The following is a 19862-nucleotide window of genomic DNA, read 5'->3' as shown; positions in this document are numbered from 1 at the left end:
CCTTCCCATTATGTGCACATTACTTTCTCATGACCATCTTTATCTTTCAATATTACTCCTTTCTTTTTGAATCATGTACAGATACACATGCATTCTCTCTGTCCTCTAGTCTTATTAAAAAGCACATTACTTGTCCTTAAGTGTCAATAATGACCCCCATTACAGGGACAATGATGACAGGAGAGGGCAGAAGGGCAGATGTTCTTTTTCATGGTGACACAAACCCAGACAGATATGTTCTTGCTGGCACATGACTTATAATTACAACCCTTCACCTCCCCCATAACTTTTATAGGTTGAATTGTGTCTCCCAAAAAGATGCATTGAAGTCCTAAATGCTGATACCTGTGAATGTGACATTATTTGGAAATAAACTCTTTGTAGACACAATCAAGTTAAGATGCAGTCACACTGGAATACAGCAGGCCCTTAATGACTGGTGTCCTCATAAGAAGAGGAGAGTCACACAGAGGAGGAGAATGCCATGAAGACACAGACATGAGGAAAGAACACCATGTGACAATGGAGGCATTTGCAAGCCAAAGAACAAGGCTTGCTAGCAACATCCAAAAGCTAGGAAGAAGCAAGTAAGGATTCTCCTCTATGGGTTTTCATAGGGAGCACGGCCCTGCTGACACTTTGATTTGAATTCTAGCCTCCAGAACTAGGAGACAATAAATTTCTGTTAAGACACCAATTTGTGCTATTTTGATACAGCAGCTCTAAGAAATTGATATGCCCCTCGTGTGTATTTGGAACCTGTGACTTGCTTCTGACAGACAGGATATGACAAAGGTGATGGGATGTCGCTCCCATGATTACATCACATTACACGAGACGGTCTTGCTAAAAGATTGATTCTATAGACTCTCTTTCCCTTGCTAGCTATGAAGAAGCAAGCTGCTATGAGTCCTACTGCCATGAGGAACTACAAGAAATTGAATTCTGCCAACATATGAGCTGGGAACCAGATCCTTCCCTAGCCAAGCATCCAGAGGAGAAGACAGCCTGGCTGACATCCTAATTGTAGCCTTGTGAGACCCTAAGCAGAGGCCCCAGTTAAGTTGTATCTAAACTTCTGGTACACAGAAACTGAGATAATGAACATGTGCTGTTTTAAGCTGTGAAGTTTGTAGTAATTTGTTACACAGCATAGAAAACTAATACACTTGAACAAGAGCACAGCAGACTGGCTTTGCATCTCTCTGGGCCTAGAAAATGCTGAAAGATGACTCTTACGGATGCGTTTACAGATGCTTCTGAGGTTCCCAACATGGAAGACTCTTTTGCAATTCCCTTGGTATGGGCACAGGCATCTGTTTATCAGGCAGTTTCTTGCAACTTCTTCCTTAACTCCTTAGGTATCCAGTGTTGACCTCCTGGTTCATGCTGCTAGGGTCTCTGTCCTTCCAGGTGCCTTACTGGCCAGGCCTGAGGCCAACCCTACTCTGGCACCCTCCTCCATGAGACCCACATCTGGTTACCAGTAAACACATCATGTATTCTTTGGCCCAACCAACTGCAGGAGTGCAGGCAGTTCCTGACACGGCAGCACTCTCCTCAGCCCATCCCTCTGCTTTAGATTTGCTATGCAGCAGTCTGAGGCCTAGGTGTGAGGTCCCTCCGGTGGCAGGACACCATGTCAAGCCTACCCAGAATCCTGTTAAAACCCACTCTCTCTTCCACAGAGAATGGCTGCCAGTCACTGCAGGCCATATTTCACGCCAAAGGACCTCTTTACCAATCCTTTCCATATTCTGTAAACTTTTTTACCCATAATCTGGTTCAAGGGCTGAAGACTCATGGAATAGGTCACCAAGCACTTCCCTTGTAAATTCTGTGCATGAGGATTTGTCTCACAATCACTTTGGTCTGTGATATCTATTGTATTGATAATTCCATCTGAACAGAGGCAGGAAAAGTGCCATTTTAACAACCTATTACATTTAGTATTCACAAGTCATAAGAAAGTATAATTTAATGAGTATAATTTAATGCCATGTTACAATTCATTTCTAGCTGACATTTAAAAATTTCAGTGATATTTACATTCTTAGACAATTGTCAAGACTTTGGACCCTATTTTAAAAAATAATGACTCAACATCCTCAAAAAATTTATCTATATATTGCAAGCAGAAATATAGAAGGGCACAGAAGCCAAGGAATTAAAGTATGTTGCATTATACAAAAATGCTAATTATGGGTGCCAAAATGCAAAAGTGTCCTATTTAAAATATAAAATGTTTATTCATTCATTTATTGAACAAACATTTATTGAGTACCTTCTAAGTGATAGACTATTTTATTTAAATTTTTAAAATATTTAATTTTTATTTTACTTAGCCAGATAGCTAGCTAAAAAAAATGTACATGTTTAAAAAGAAATTTGCACATCACTGTAAGTCTTAGAAATGCCTATTACTTGAGAATTACCTGAAAAAGCATTGCTATAATATCTAGACAGGGTTTGCATGATGTCTTTTGAGTGTTGTGTCCATGGTGCTATCTTTCTATAGGTTTTTACACGATGAACAAGTTGAGAACCACCATACTGAAGGGACAAAGTATCACCATGATCTTCATAGAGTTCCTCAAATAACCTAAAAAAAAAAAGAAAAACTCACATTGAAGAATTTTACCAAAATTATTGTACAAATTATTTACTTAGCCACAGACTCAAAACAAGTCTTTTACTTTATGAATTTTTCTGAGCCTTTCCATTCAAGTAGACTCTTCAACATCTTGCAGATAAATGCAAATAGAAAACGTATTACAGTTGAGTGATACTCTAATAAGCATCGAAGTCATAGAAAACACTAAAAAGGAAACAGAGGCACCAAAAACACAACCCATGAGAGGCAGACCACGCTGTTTCTAACCATATTAAAAGACTCCTAACTTTCTGCAGCCTTCCAGATCAATTCACCTCCCATAACAGAATTTTGTGTGTACTCTGAATTGCCTTTGATTAAAGGATATGCTCTTATCACAGTGTCTTAGTCTGTTTGAGCTGCTATGACAAAATACCATACACTGGGTGGCTTATAAAGAATAAACATTTATTTCTCATAGTCCTGGAGGCTGGAAGTCCAAAATCAACGTGCCAGCAGATTCAATGTCGGATAACGGCCCATTTCTTGATTCATAGACGATGTCTTCTCACTGTGTCCTCACAAGATAGAAGAGGCTAGCCATCTCTCTGTGGTCTCTTTTATAATGGCACTAATCCCAATCATGAGAGTTTCATTCTCAGATCTAATCACTTCCCAAAGGCCCACCTACTAATGCCATCATTTTAGGGGCTATGATTTCAACATATGAATTTGGGGAAGACACAAACATTCAGATCACAGCAGACAGGCAAACCATACTCTTTCTTAGAAATATGTACATATTTGAAACTTGTGTTTCTTAACGTGCCTATTAGTATTAATATTTTCAGTGCAGTGATATCCGTGAATCTGGCCATTTGTAAACTGATTACTTTCTTAAGCTAAGCCTTTATGACAATCTCAGATGACCAAAAACAGCTATCATTGTATTTTCAAGAAATAATACTTCATGAAATGTTACAGATTCAATGGACAGTGAAGAAACAGTAATCCTTAATAAAGAATCAATCTTTTGTAAGTTATATTTTTTACTTAAAAATGTATGAAGGCACAATACTTATTTTAAAAAAAATACCATCTGGATTTGTTTTTAAAAACACCCACTAGTTGGTCTAAGCACTTTAGATTTATCTAAAGAACATAGTGTTTATTGGTAACTAACACAAGCAAAAAAAAAAAAAAAAAAAAACTACCCCCAAACCATGACAATACACAAATTTTTAATAGAAAAATTTATTACAGAATGAATTTGAATAATGTCTTCTAACAACATAATTTTTGAGAGGCTAAAATTAGAAATGCATTGATAAAAACCTTTAGTAATAATCAGGTTTGCTTTCTGTCATTATTCGCATTCAGAGAGCAGAAAATAAGGCTTACCTGACCGCATCCGTATCAAACTGTAGATTAGGCTTATCGATTAATCCCAGTGAATACAGCTGATAAGCCAGGGCACATTTTCCCACCATAAACTGTGCCGTGTTGGTGCGATCTAAACAGTCCACACAGTTGGTTCGCAGGATGCCAGTCTAAAAAGAAACACCTTAAGATGCTCAATCATTATTCAGTCACCAAGACTACTTCCATGCTAATTTAAATTTCATTACTTTAAGAATCAAAGGAAAGGCTATGGGCCTTTCCCGAATAAATATTAATTATTTAGTTTTATGTAAAGTTAAAGTTCAAAATAATGAAAAACATTTTAGAAATTGATATAAGGTTATCTTTGTTGCTCACTTACATTGTTGTATCAGCATTATTAAACCCTCTGGTCTATATTTGAATTTAATTCTTTACTTTAGCAAGATAAAACAAATAGCTAGAATTTTCCACATGTATCAATTAGTAAATTATGGGATTTTTCCTGATATGTCTCCTTTACTGTACAAACTAAATATTCAGTAGTTGAGGCCATATCATTTTTAAAGCATAGTTAGCAAATATAGTCTATGTACCTGGCTTATTTTCCAAAGTCACTCTAATTTATTCTTTTTAAGTTTCTGTTTGTGTTTCTATTTCCAGTAAAATTTAATATATAGGAAAAAAAATTGTATCATTTCAGGTACATAATCTTCCATAAGGGTTAAACACTAGCAGTAAGGCTTTTAAAAATCACTCTCAAATGACTAATACTTCTGCATTAAATATTAATAAGATGTATCTCTTCCATGGCTGCTTACAGAAAGCATTATACAGTATGCTGTGGATACAGATTCTACTCATAATGAATATAATATTGTCTATACCTGCAGGCGACCAGTGGGAATCACACATCCTCCTAGTTCATTCCACCTGTGTTTAAAAATACATGCTTATAACATCAATTGCATGATATATATTTATTTTGGGTACTAGCTCTTTGTTAAGAATCACAGAATTAAAGTAATACAACCAAAGACCCTGAATAAGAAGCTGATACTGTATACTCTTATTCTTTCAGGTAAGTAAGAATATGTAAAAATCTGAGATGACTGCTCACCACGCTCTCCCCAAAGAGACCCCAGGAAAGAGGCATCTTAACTTGCCCCGGTGCCCCCACACTCTGTCATTTTGTCACCCATGTTCGACCAAAATCTCCCTTTCTTTCATTCAAATCTGTTTCCTGTTTGGTCTCTATAGATATGAATAATAATTGTAGGGCATCTTTCTAAACAAAGTCTTCCAAGCCTCAGCCTTCTCCACTCAGCATTAGGATTCTCTACTTCCTCCAGCTCTTCTCTGTGGATCCTTTGTTACATTCCCCTGGTTGTTTTTGCAGATTTCCTTTTAGGGACTACTTATTTTCTCCATGTGCTAATGAATGCATGGGAATGTATTTTGTTATGAAATACTACACACTGATATTAATATTTCAATTATTTAAAAGAAGGTGCTGTGCGGAAAAGAGTTAACATAATAGGTCTACTATCTTTAGAAAGTCCTGCTTAGAGGTCGGCCCATCGCTGATGTCTGGGAACTTGGATTTCAGGAGGGTTTCCACCATTCCCAGGACTGGTAAGAACAGCTCACTATTTGTAGAAACAATATGGTTTCTGCTGAACACCTTCTTTCCTTCTGGGAGTCTGGAATTTTGGTACATGCCAGTAGAGGCTGCCTATGTGGCCTGCCTCCAGTAAAAAACCCTGAGTCTCTAACAAGCTTTCATGGTTGGCAACATTTCACACATGCTGTCACAACTTGTTTTTGGGAGAATTAAGTATGTTCTGTGTGACTTCACTGGAGAAGATGCTGGAAGCTTGTGCCTGGTTTCTTTGGACTTTGCCCCTCGTATCTTTTCCCTTTGCAAATTTTGCTTTGTGTCCTTTCATTGTAGTAAATCATAGTGAGAGTACAACAATATGCTGACTCCTTGAGTTCTCCTGTGAATCCCTGAACCTGGGAGTGACTGGGGACTCCTGTCATGGATGCACTAAAATTCAAACTATGACAAATGTAAACAATGCAAACTATAACCAAAAGATTACTTACAAAGATATATACACTAATAGTTGTTTGTTTTTTGTTGTTTTATCATTGCAGTTAACTATGTTGACTAAAAATAAAATGCTTGAAAATATATAATGTTGGTTCTTGAAAAGATAAAGCATAAATCCTTGATCTGAAGAAGCTCAAAAAGTAGTAATGAAGAAAGATTTGTGAGCAAACAACTATAACAATAATTTTTATTTTCATAAAAATGTTAGTATTTAATCTGTAAGAAAAAATTTCCCTATTCCTATTTAATGCTGAATTCACTGTAGACAATTCCACTTTACAGAAATATTTTATGTAATGTTTATTCCATGAAGCAAGAGACAAAGATCTCAAGGCTTTTATCTCAAGGTATATAACCACCAAAGGAAGTCCCATGGCCACAGTGCATATTGAGGACACAGTCACATGGGCAGCTTGCCTTCGCAAAGAGCTAAATTATCCAATTCCAAGTATACAAACTGCTCATATTTAAAATATTTTTAAACCTAAGAGCAGAAATCTTGATTTATTCTAAGTTTTTAAATACCATACATACTTTTCATCTGGTCGCAAAATGCTACAGTAAGAATCAGGACGGTTGACAAAGAAACCCGTTTTCTTCACCACGCTTTCCGCAATCACATTCAGTCGATCAAGAACATTACAGAGTTTGCTAAGGAGAGCAGGAAGAACGAGAAAAGTGAGAACCCAAGTTTTAATACATATTTATCCTTATATCTAAAGCAAAATAAGTCTATAAGTAATGACATGCAGGGATAAAAGTTTTGGAATTTCTTGGCTTGTACTCAATAGGAACACTGTAACAATGTCTGGAATATCATGTGTGCTGAATAACTAGCCACATTTGATGCAAAAGAGATATGAAGGACCTGTCACTTAACATCAAGTATTGCTGATCCTTAATCTTGGCACATGACATCCCTTCAAGAGCTTTTTACAAAGCTTTTCACTCCTCAAGAGGTGTCAGTCAAGTCAATGTACATTCATAAAATGACTGTGGAAAGGGCACAATGCACAGCATAGGTGGGAAGAAAAAATTGGAAAATAATATAAACTGCAACAACTTGTAATCAAGCTTATACTGTGGGAAAGTGTGTATGCACCTGTGTGTGTGTGTGTGTGTGTGTGTGTGCCCAAATACATAAATGATTTAGAAAAAAGTACAATGAATTAAGTATAAAACAATATAGTAACATGTAAAAAATGGGAACTTAAAGTAAACCTAGAGCTTATATGATGTGTAGCAAGTAAAAAGACAATGCAAGGTTTAATGAAAGAAAGTTCCTTAGAAGAGATGAGTTTTGAATCAGACCTTGAAAGATAGAAGAGGGGTGGGGAAAGCATCCCAGGGAGGCGAACAATAGGAATAGAGGCTCAGGGATGGGACCTTGGCTGCTTCATTTGGGGCAGAGAATGAAGATTAGGTTTTCTGGACTAGAACAGCCATGGGAATAAATAAAAAGTTATTACGTTCTGAAACCAACCAGGCTTTAACATTACACTATGGAGTTTGGATTTATTATAAACAGTCTGGAGTGACTGCAGGTTTATCCACAAGTGACAATCTAGAAGTGGTGTCTGACAAAATGTTTAAATAGCAAGACAGAATGAAATAGACGAAAGTGAAACTAACGCCTTCCAGGAACAGTAGAGATGTTCTGAAATGACTAGATATTTCAAATAGAATTTGCAAATGGTATATATCTGTGATCCGCAACCCCCGGGCCTCAGACTGGTACTCGTCCATGGCCTGTTAGGGACCAGGCTTCACAGCTTCACTGCCTCCCCAACCCCCTGCCCCTGTGGAAAAATTGTCTTCCATCTTCCATGAAACTTAGGAGGAGGGCACAGCACTCCTCATCACTCCCCCATCTCACCACTTGAGCTCCACCTCCCCTCCAACCCCAGTCCATGGAAAAATTGTCTTTCATGAAACTGGCCCCTGGTGCCAAAAAGGTTGGGGACCACTGGACATGATAGGCAAAAAAAAAAAAAAAGAGTTTGGTCAATTCATTTAAGCTCTCAGATCAGCCCCTCAGCAGGTGCATGAAGGAAAGTAAAAGGGTAGCATTTACTTCTCCATAGGGATCAGCTTCCTGCTGTTTGTCATTACAAGAAGAGGAAACTATCACGACCAGACAAATGAGCATCACTCACCTCTTGGTGTACTTGGCCATATCCCAAGGAATATAAACAATAGTGTGCTCAGGAGGCAGAAACTGATTGAGGTAGGTCACAGCAGCGACAAGTTCTTCACTCAGAATTCTTTCGTGCTTTCTTTTCTCCCTCTCCTGAATCAAAAATTAAATATTCTCAGCATTCTAATTACCTTAAGTCAGAGGAACAGACTTTTAACATTTTTACTTTTCAGCTATGGTAAGACAAAAAGCCCAAGTCTCAAATATACTGAAATGAAACCTAGCTACTATAACTGAAATAATATAAATGCAAAGAAATAAATGCTTCATTGAATTAATGTCAACAGATAAGGAGCTTTAAAGGGTCAAGGAGATCAGCCTTCTTCCTGGTGACTTCCCCACAGCCCCAAGAAGCCTGGCTCACCCCACACCCCACTCTGGTAGAGGAGACTTCTCCCAAGGACCAGAAGAAGGGAAACCCCAACTTCAGCCAGCTGAGGGCCAGAGAGAAACCAACTGGTCTGGATGGGACAATCCCCAAACTGGCATAGCAGAGAGCACTTTCTCAGCCCTCAAGTGTTTTTAAATTTGACTTGCAAAATACTGTGAGACAGCCAAGACAGGCATTTTTTCCTGTTCACACTGCGGCCGAATGGGCCGTGCTTGAGAGGCATTCATGGCCCTAACGCTTACCTTCTGCCCCCCTGCCTGTGGCACCTCCTTAGGTACTGCACTGCCTCTCACCCAACAGGGCCTAGCACTTCATGGCGCAGCTCTGAGGTTGCAATGTCAGCTCTGCCACTCACTAGCCACGTGGCCTTGGGCAAGGTTCTCGGTTTCCCTAGGCCTCCATTTTTTCATCTATAAAATGGGGTGACAATATTGTCTTGCTTACAGCATTAATGTGAGGTTTAAATGAGATAAAGCATAGTAAGTTCTTATCAGAATACCTGGTACATGGTAAGTTCTCAATAAAAATTAGCTATTTTTATTGTTATCCTGATCAGGCCCTGACTTAGAAACAAAGAAAAACAATCCATTCCACAGTAGTGACACTGAAATGGTGTTAATGCACTATTGCTGGCATCAGAATAAGTCTGTGCTGTTTTCAATCATGGAGTTACTTTTCAATTGCCATGAATATTAGATAACCTCTGTCGAAACAAAAAAGAGTGTCTATTGTGCACAGCTGAACAAATCCAAATGCAACAATTAGATAAGAATTGATTAAGAACAGTGTTAAATCCACTTAGGATGAAAATATATTTAGCTTATTTTTATATCTGAGAAAATTATCTATCTGGAATTTGTCTCTAAAGCACTTTAAATCAACTAAGGAAACAAAATCTTTCTGAAATTCTTATATCAAATCTGACATTGTGGAGATGGAGAGGGAAGGCTATTTAAGCAAGCTTCGTTCATCTCTGTGTAAAAAATCTGTCTGTCCATAGTGGATTAGAATTAGTGTATTATTTACTCAACCTCCTTAGGGCTATAGACTCCTTTAACAACCAAATGAAAATCTCATAAACGCAAGTGATTTTGCACATCATTTCAAAGGGTGCAGAGATGGCCCTAACAGCCATTCATGCCTCCCAGATTAAAAACCTCTGATGTAGTTTAAGCTTGATCCCAGGTTGATTTCCTGTCACTACCCAGTAGCACTGAAGGCATAGGATCGCTGCAAACTGTCTTTCAACTGGTGCCTCAAACTTTCACAGCTGGGGAGAAGTTCACAACATACGGTAAACGAGAAAAGAAATCAAGAAAAGCATTGCCCTTTAGTAACTTCTTCATATAGTGGTAGAATAAAGAGTTAATATCCCTTGGTATCATTCTATTCACACATACATTCTTTGGCTCTCTAATCACAAGTTAATAAGGTCTTCTTCCAAGTAAACTGAATAAACATCTTTTTTCCTATGAATAACATAACCAATGAGAAAAATAACAAAATTTTTTTCTATTCTATGAAACAGCAATTTAATCTCCAAACTATTCTCTAGCTAATTTGTAGTTATTGTCAGGATTTTTATTACAATGGAACAATAAACAAGTACAATTTTAAAATCCACTGACTGGTCTTTAAATATACAAAAATTAATGTACATGTGGGTAATCCAGCAAAGAAGAATTTACAATCATATGTATGTGATAGTATTTTTGGAATGTGCATAATTAATAGAGAATTATTTGAAGCATCATAGACCTGAATCTCCCTTTAACCACAGCATTTCAGTCATACCATAAGAAGTCTGTAAAACATGAACAAAATCCACTAATTTAGGTCGAGGTTTATGTTCCAGTAATACTTAAGAATAATTTATTTTTACACTAACAATATCTTATTTTCAATACATTGACTAGAAAAGTGTACATGAACATTTTCATTATTAAAGTTTTCCTATTTTAATTTTTCAATTATGTATATTATAGCTACTGTTCAATACTAGGCCAAGGTTAGACCCAGCATTGCCTTATATTTAATATTATTCTGAGCTGACAGGGAGAGAAATGTGAACATGAACTTTCTGCATCAATGTGAGTAAACGTCTAGAAAATGATGTATTTAATATCTGAATGATCTATTTTACAAAGTCAATCCCTCGTAGGATGCAATTACATAAACCAAAGAGCACCAAAGGAAGAAATGAAGGTCATTGCCTCACCGTCTCCCTCCTCTCCCCTCACTGCCAATTTTGGGACATATTCCTCCACAGTCTTGATTTAAAACACAGATACACACACACACACACACACACACACACACGCACACATGCACACAGTATATATACACACATAGACAGATAGATCCCCTGCTCCTATGAACCCATGTGTTTAGTTACTCAGACCTCCCCTGTGAACAGTCTCCCTCCCCACTCCAAGCGTTGCCTCCATCTGGGTGACTTTCAGAACCTCGTCCTCCTCTTCTATTCTAGTGAAGTCTCCGTTCCTACCCTCACGTCTCAGATCAAGTCATCATCACAGGTAACTGCTCTGCCTTCAACATTTCTTATCCATAACTTCTTCTATTTTCAAATTGCTTTTAAATACCCCATCTCATGAGGACCTCAATCCACTGACAGTTCTACTTCACCCATCAGTCCAGTCCTGTCCTTTACACTCCATCCTTGGCCAGCTCAGATTTCATGGTCCATCTCAATCATAGTATTGCCAATATCCCAAATGCCTTTGATCCTTTTTATGTCACACCTCTGTGGCAAAACTAAACGAGGCCAATCATCTATTTTACCTGTGCTTATACCCATACACAAGCCCTGCTAGAAAAAGCCAGGCAATAGCAGAATGGTTCCCTTTCAGAAACCATGATCACCCACTTAAAATTAGCTCTTAGTACTGCCTGGATGTTTCTTCCCAACTTACCCTCCCACACACTCAAGACTGTTAAACCTTCTCCATTCCCCTCAAACCTCCATTCTCAGCAGATGACTTTTCTGCCTCCCTTAAACAGAAAGTAAAGTAGAATGTGCTGTATGTGCACACACACACCTGCACCCTTACTATTCCCTGTCCCCCGATTAAAATAATTCCATCCATCTTTCAGATGTCATCATTTCCTACTTTCTTAGATGCATGAAATCACTGATCATCCCTTTTCTCTCCCACGCTCTGTAACTCTTCATCTCAAATGGATCTCCTCCATAGGCTTTTGAATATACCAATGTGATTTCTTTAAAAAAAACATAAACATAGGTATTCCTACTGGAGGTAAAGTACTACACTCACTGCCACCACTTGCTCACTTTTATCCCACACCTCAGTCCGTATCAGTCAGTGCCCTCCATGGAGCTAACACCAGTGAGCATTTTTTACATTTTCATCCTACTTGACCCCTCAGAAGCACTTGACCCTGTTGACCACTTACTCCCCTCCATCATAAAACATGCTTTTTCTTGGTTTTCCTAATGTGGCACCTCCTGGTTTTCTTCCTACTCCTCTGGCTCTTTTTTCTCTGACTCCTTTAGACATTCAGCCCGTTCTAACTGGGAGTAAGAGCTGGAGATCTTGGCTGGACATGGCGACTCATGCCTGTAATCTCAGCACTTTGGGAGGCCAAGTCAGGAGGATTGCTTGAGGCCAGGAGTTTGAGACCAGCATGGGTAACATAATGAGACCCTGTCTCTACGAAAAATTTAAAAAATTAGCCAGGCGTGGTAGCACACGCCTGTTGTGCTCACTGCTTGGGAGGCTGACACAGGAAGATCACTTGAGCGCAGGAGTTCGAGGTTACAGTGAGCTATGATGACACCACTGCACTCTAGCCTGGGTGACAGTGACAACCTGTCTCTAAAAAAAAAAAAACGTTGGAGATCCCAAAGACTAGGACTGAAGTGCTTCCTCCTCTCACTCTGTACTCTCTGTATGTGCATTCCATCCATGCCCACACCTTCAAATGTCACCTATACAGAGTCACAAAATCACTCTCAGCTCAGACCTCTCCTCTGAGCTCCTGACATATACTAACCACCTCCTGACGTATACTTACCTCCTTTCAGAGGACTCAAATACACCCCAAACCTCAGTGCATCCAAGCTGTACTCATGACCTTCCCCCCAAAACTAAGTCAGTCAGTGTTCCCTATTTCAGTGAATGGCATCGCTGTTCATCCACCTGAGTAAGCCAGAAACCTAGGAATTGAGCCTGACTCCTCCTCCTCCTTCCTCTCAATCCAGTCTACTGAGCACATCCACTGCTCTCCATTTCAGCCACACCACCCTGGTTTAAGCCAGAACCACCTCTTTTCTGGACAATTACAACAGCCTCCAATCTGGCCTTCTGGCATTGACTTTAGCCTTATACCAATCCATTTGTTCCCTATGTGGAGGTCACAGTAATCTTTTCAAAACATAAATCTGATCATGATCCTCTCAAGCATGCAAGACTCTTCAGACTCTTCAGGACTCATTAACACACCCTACGATGCTCTCGGGGTCTGGCTGTAACTATTAATACCTCTTTTGCATCATCTCACAACAAGCTCTCTTGCCCTGATCTCTGGGCCCCAGCCACACAGATCTTCCTTCTCTTCTTCAAACCCACCACACTCCCTCCTGTCCCATGACCTTTGTACACGCTGTTCTCTCCAAGTTGAACATGATTCTCTCTCCTCTTGCCCTGGTTAATGCCTCTTCCTTCAGGCTGATGCTAACTCACCATGTCTCCAGGGAAGACTTCCCTGCCACCATCATCAGCTCTCCTAGCACCAGTTGCCTGCATTGGTTCCTTTGCATTGCTTCACCATCTCCTCCAACAGACTGCTGGCTCCAGGCTTTGGCCCACAGGAAACCCTCCAAAACACTGGCTAAATGACTAACTAAATGGACAGAGGGTTCCTTGATTATTTAGTAAATTGACTTGCATTTATTAACCAACCTCTCAGAATAACCTCAGATACTACTAGGTTGCTGGCCACTGCCACAATCATGTTACATAACAAACCCCTTGATTTTCATACTCAGGGTTTTCTTGGCTGCTAAGATTCTTTCAATTCACTTGGTTTCAACAGATGCAGATAAATTCTGTCATCTGGTCTCCCTGCCCCCCATCCAGGCCTTTGATCTGTACACCCACTTATACATACAGATACGCGGACTAGTCAGAGTGCTCTGGCAAGGAAGCAGAGAATAGGAGCCATTACTACCACCTTGTCCGGGTTTCTTACATGCCCACTTGATTCTTGAGTCACAACAGTAGCCCAATTTCTGACTCTAGCCTTTTGATCCTATTATTACATATTAGTTTGCCCATGAGATCTCCTGGATTGTCAAAGGAGCTGGCTGTATCAAAGCTAAGCTGTGGTAGTTTGATCTTCATGTTTCCTTCTCTAAGTTGTCCTGGAAACTAAGGCAGAAATTTCACCCACATCTAACTCACACAAGGAAATCAGGAGCCTGATACAGTGAATCGCTCTCTTCCCTTGGAAACATACTACTGATTCCTCCAGGTAGGCAGGGAAGAGGCCACATGGAATCTGAGGCCGAAGGACAGTGGCTCAGCTCAGATACAGTGAGTTGTCCCAGCATGATAATTTACAAGTCTCTCCTCTGGGGAGAGGTTAAGCACAGCTTGCTGCCCCCCTTGGTGCTGTGGAAGAGGTTGCCCAGTGTGTCTGCATCTCACAACCAAACAGATGAGTGCACTGTACCTTCACTAAATTCAAGATGATAATGGGGGAACCAAACCTCTGAAGCATCTGGTCAAAGTGAAGGGCAGCCACATGTGCAAATGGATCTGCCTGGTCCACTGGGAAGGAAAAAAGACGAATAAGCACCTAAGTGAGAATTACAGAGCAGAAATAAAAGAAGTACAGGGTTTTTTTTTTAATGTTTACAAAATACAATTCAACTAATCTTCACTTCCTGAATCCCTCTCAAGGAGCTCACTGGACATTCATTCATCATGTATTTATTAAATCTGAATGATTCTTACACTTCTGAAGTGAAACATAAATAATTTACTAACAGTCAAAATTAAATATAAATTATTGGATAAAAATTATAGATATTTCTCTTCTAAATTATCTACCTTCTAGGACTAAAACCTCATTGAAACCAGAGCATTTATGAGATTTCTGTGACAATAGCACGTTATCTCTACATGTGAGTATAGAAGAGTTACTGTTCAGAAGACTGTTCCGCGCACATGTAATAGGTGGCTTCGGCATCATGGTGGAAATGTCCTGTGACCAGTATAAGGGGACTGAGCCTCTCACTTGTACGTAGGAAGAATAACTTCCTGCAGTGAAAGACATCACAGAAGCATCACAGAGTATTTGTTCAGTCTCCACTTCATTTGCAACATCACCCTGAAAAGAAAGATATGTTTAAAGATATTTTATGTTCGTAGAATTTTTTTAATGGAACGAACTTCAAGTACACAATGAAATTATAATTCCCATTCTTTGAATGTTTTAAATTTACCTTTAAAAGGGGGGCGGGTAAATGTTGATCAAAATTCAATGTGCACATTAGAAAAACAAAACCATTAAAATAATGGCAATTAAAAGTAGCAGAGAATAGACTAGGAAAAATCCAATTAAATAGCTAATAATATAAGTAATAGATAGGGAACAGGTGGCATGAATGGCAGGGAAGGAGAAAAAAGAAAAACAATTACATGAAATTATACATGAGGTGACGAAGACCAAAGAATATCAAAATTCAATTCTGAAGATCAAAGTGAAATGAAAGGACAAAAGAGTGAGATTCAAATAATGCCTGAAGGAAAGAAGGAAAAAAAAAGGTTTTTGAGGTAGTTTTACTTATAAAAATACATAAGGATATGACAGAATAATTTTAGAGGCATTAATAACATGTCTGTTTGATTATCCTTTGAAAATTCAAAAGTAATATAACTTCAAAATTCTAATTTTTTAAAGCACCAGTTACAATGAATTTCATTGTTGATATGATTTTAAGAACACTGTTGCTATTTTAAGCCAGGATCAAAACCCAATACCTCATTCAATCCGTCTACTGAACCACACGTGTGCTCAAGACTCAAGTTGTCGCTTGCAAATAGATGGAGCACTCAAAAGAGATGACATGGCTGATGGAAGGATGGGTGAATTTTTGTTGTCATTTTCTCGTAGTGAACAGAAAAAGGAATCTAGACAAAAAAGGAAAGCGGGAAAAGGGTTTCCCATGCCTTGCTCTACTTTGTCTTCTCATCAAGAATGTACTTCCAATGATGAGTGCTGTCTTCCACTTATTCCTTGGGTGGAGGTGTTTTGCTGTTTTTGTCTCTACACTAAACATGTATTTTTTTTTTTTTTTTTGAGACAGAGTCTCACTCTGTTGCCCAGGCTAGAGTGAGTGCCGTGGCGTCAGTCTAGCTCACAGCAACCTCAAACTCCTGGGCTTAAGTGATCCTACTGCCTCAGCCTCCCGAGTAGCTGGGACTACAGGCATGTGCCACCATGCCCGGCTAATTTTTTGTATATATATATTTTAGTTGTCCATATAATTTCTTTCTATTTTTAGTAGAGACAGGGTCTCGCTCTTGCTCAGGCTGGTCTTGAACTCCTGACCTCGAGCGATCCACCCGCCTCGGCCTCCCAGAGTGCTAGGATTACAGGCGTGAGCCACCGCGCCCGGCCTAAACATGTATTAATACTACATTTTTTCATGTATTACAGAATGGCTCATCCTCCAAAACATTAGCTATTTCATAACTCCTTAAAGCACTGCATAACTCTAAGATAGCTGACATTTCAGAATATCTGTATGCTAGTCATATTTCTCGCAAGTTTCAGATACTCTGGAGAATTAATTACAGTAGGCTCTCCACAGCCATGGGTTCCACATTCACAGATTCAACAAACCTGATCAAAAATGCAGTTAGGCCTACGATGCTTGTATCTGTACTGAACATGTTCAGACTTTTTTCTTGTCATTATTTCCTAAATAATACAGTGTGACAGCTAATTAATAGCACTTACATTGTGTTAGGTATTATAAGTAATCTAGAGATGATGTAAAGTGTGTGGGAGCATGTGCATAGGTATATGCCAATACTACACCATTTTATATATAGGACTTGAGCATCTTTGGATTTTGGTATGGGGAAGAGTGCCCTGGAACCCATCCCTCATGGATACTGAAGGGCAACTGTATCGTCTTGATAATATCCCAAACTGAAAACTTCCACTTTTTAAAATTTCACTTTGCTTCATCTGTGTCAGCAAAGCCGATGTAAAATGTTAAATGTCATTAATGATACTGTTTGTCACCTTACCTCACAGTTCGCACCTCTCTTGAGAAAACGGGTCCCGGCGAACTTACTGGATCTTCTAGCTATTAGAGTCACATACACTGGTCGCCCATAGATCAGCAGCTCTTAGAAACCAAGTTAAGGCTGTTCAGCATTCATGACTCTCACACAAGACCAACAGAATCGTTACAACAGAATCAAATACAAAATTAAATACATCTTGTCCGATGCCCAAGAATAGAATAGCACTGCGTCTCATGGTTCTTCAGAATTGTGCAGGGATGAAGGCAAAGCAAAACCAAACTGCCTAAGGAGTGGTTTCTACGAATTTCAGAGGAAATGGTAACCAGGTGTAGGGTTAGCGGCCAAGGGAAGACCTACAGCCAAGTAAAGGAGGTAAACAAGTACAACTAATCTTCCTTAGTCTTTAGAGACCATATACCTCTCAAAGAGAGCATGTGTCATTTAACAGGTTGTTTAAATTACGGAGTAATATACAACACAATGCTGAGGGGATGAAGTATCATACTGTAAAAGCAGTTGAGATTTGTCACCTAACTGCAAAACCTAAACACTGAAGGAATTACTTTGACCTGCTTAATCAACACACAGCTTATCAGTAATGTCTCCTTATTTAACTTGCTGAGCCACAGTCTCACCTTTTGGAAAACAGAGTAATAATAAAGTAACTACTTTTACTAGGTGGTTGGAGGACTAAGTGAGGTAATGTGTGTAAAACTCCCAGTGCCTAGCTGGTAGTAAATGTTCAATAAATAGCAGCTGCTTTTATCATCATATAGACTTCCAGAATTCATTAAATGCTTGATAACCAGGAGATTCAATTCATCATTTAAACTAATGAGCTTTAAAATTATAATCTATGATGCTGTTCACTATTTTTAAAAACAAACATTTATTATGCTTAATGTATGCCAGGCCCAAGTTAGCTCTTGGAAATACAAAACAGTTTAGAACTACCTTTTAAAACTGCTTTAGAAACTGTAGCATATTCTTTTTGGTATCTTTGGTGGCGAAAAACCTGTGTTCTTCCCAAGTCCATTTTACTTTTGGAAACAGACAAAAGTAATTCAGGATCAAATCTCGTTATGCAGTGAATGATCACACAGATAATATTAATACCACTCACTGGATGAAAATGATTATAAAGTAACGAGACTGATTTTCAAGTAGCACATAAATCTCACTCATCTCCGTTTCAGAATCCCTCTGTGCCTTCATCTAGCCTCTGCCTCCCTCACTTGCCACCAATAAGGCAGCCCTGCCACTCTTCAAGGCTAATCTCTCCTGCTGCGCCTTGATTCCATTCTTCCTAAAGGCTCCTGGCGCAAGAAAACATGATAACGGTTAGTCATATTCACCCATTTAATGGTCTCAAAGCAACCACTCCTTTAAAGTTCTCACTAAAGGTCTTTAAAAGCTTAAGGCACAACGAAGAATGTCAATTAGAAAACATACTGGGTGCACAAATGCCCCATATGATCTCAAAAAGTGATAGGAAAAACCTAAACATCACTTCTACATGGTATACGCTGTCTTCTTAAACCTCATAACAAAATTACACTTTCTTGAGAGGTCTCAACATAGCTAGAAATTAAATGAAAGATGAAGCTGTAGAAGGAAAAAAAGTTTTTATAAAATTGAATTCATCAGCTTAACCCAAGGCTCAACCTGCTTCTGTTTAATCTATCATGCCCCCTTCCCTGAGCTATTGCAGGCTTTTCCTAAGTCACGTCCCTTGTTCTAGTCCCATTTTACTTAATCCAACTTGAAAACGGCTGTCAACTCAAGCTTCCTAAATACTACTTTGCATGCATCACCCTCCCAAACAAAAACTTCCAAAAGTTCTAGCACCAAACCCAAAGTTCTAAGCCTGATCACCAAGGCAATCTGAGGACTGGCAATCTGACTCCCACCTACCAATCTCCTTCCCATGACCTCCTACCTCCTGGGACTTTTATACACAGGCCACGAGACCACTCCCATGTATTTTTCCACCTCTACGCTTCTTGTGTTTCCACAACCTCTGATCTCTCTTATCACTGCTAAGGCCTGATTTTTGTTTAAGGCCCAGGCCAGGTCCTACTGTTACCATGGGCCTCCCCCATTCTCCTCACCTCCTCAGTGATTCTGTTCCTTCTCCAGGATAAGCATGATACTTACAATCTGTATCACTTACTATGCACACTGCATTTCCCTCCTTGTTATTTATTAATCTTTCTGGATGCATACAGGCCAGTTCACGTAGTCTGCCTTCTTCTTTGTATTTCTATTAATACTATATGGCATCATGGGTAAGTTTTCCTGTTGGGGTGCACAGACTGATAATTATAATATCATAATTCATATGTAGCTTTCTATAAAGTGGTAAAGCATAAGTTTCATAACATGTACCTTAAGTTTGTTTAAAAAGGATACTTGACTGCCCACAGAACCCATGAATAATATACAACAGCCAGTCACGATGCACAGTGTTTTTAATGATGTCCAGAAGTTCACCATTCCACACATACTTCATGTAAGGCTCACTACAGATTCCAAACACACCTGAAAAATAAAAGTTGGATCAGAAAGATAAGGAAATTGGTTGACACTCAATACATTTTTAAGTTCTTAAACTTCTGTTTTTAACTTCAAAATAAGATGCCTGAGTAACAGCACTGCCACTTTCAGGGGATATCATTCCTACCAGTATCCACAACATCGTGCTGATCTGTACAAAGTCAAAGAAGAAATGCATATTCTGATTTGTGAGAGTCTCGAGAGAAAAGAAAACAACAGGAAATTAAGGACATGTGTACAAATATATGAATAAAGCCAAGAGATGGCAGAGTAGCGGCTGAGCACAAGGCTGTGGAGTCAGAGTTCCTGGGTCCAAACCTTTG

The 19862-nt window shown here is 39.1% G+C and overlaps 1 protein-coding gene across 1 annotated transcript in view; it reads right to left on the bottom strand.

The window, feature by feature from the left end:
- FIG4 (FIG4 phosphoinositide 5-phosphatase) overlaps nucleotides 1-19862 on the bottom strand; it is a 94164-nt gene that overhangs the window by 37561 nt on the left and 36741 nt on the right. Inside the window, exons 7-15 of the mRNA XM_069487295.1 lie at nucleotides 19396-19524; nucleotides 16984-17084; nucleotides 14890-15052; nucleotides 14393-14490; nucleotides 8246-8379; nucleotides 6624-6740; nucleotides 4861-4906; nucleotides 3995-4143; nucleotides 2436-2602 (exon numbers count right to left, since the gene is read on the bottom strand). Coding sequence (XP_069343396.1) covers nucleotides 2436-2602; nucleotides 3995-4143; nucleotides 4861-4906; nucleotides 6624-6740; nucleotides 8246-8379; nucleotides 14393-14490; nucleotides 14890-15052; nucleotides 16984-17084; nucleotides 19396-19524 — 1104 coding nt within the window. The remainder of the gene's footprint in view (nucleotides 1-2435; nucleotides 2603-3994; nucleotides 4144-4860; nucleotides 4907-6623; nucleotides 6741-8245; nucleotides 8380-14392; nucleotides 14491-14889; nucleotides 15053-16983; nucleotides 17085-19395; nucleotides 19525-19862) is intronic.

The sequence above is a fragment of the Eulemur rufifrons genome, chromosome 15 (genome assembly GCF_041146395.1).
Source record: "Eulemur rufifrons isolate Redbay chromosome 15, OSU_ERuf_1, whole genome shotgun sequence".
NCBI lineage: Eukaryota > Metazoa > Chordata > Mammalia > Primates > Lemuridae > Eulemur > Eulemur rufifrons.
Note: the sequence above shows the minus strand (reverse complement) of the source record. Positions and strands in the feature narration are given on the sequence as shown.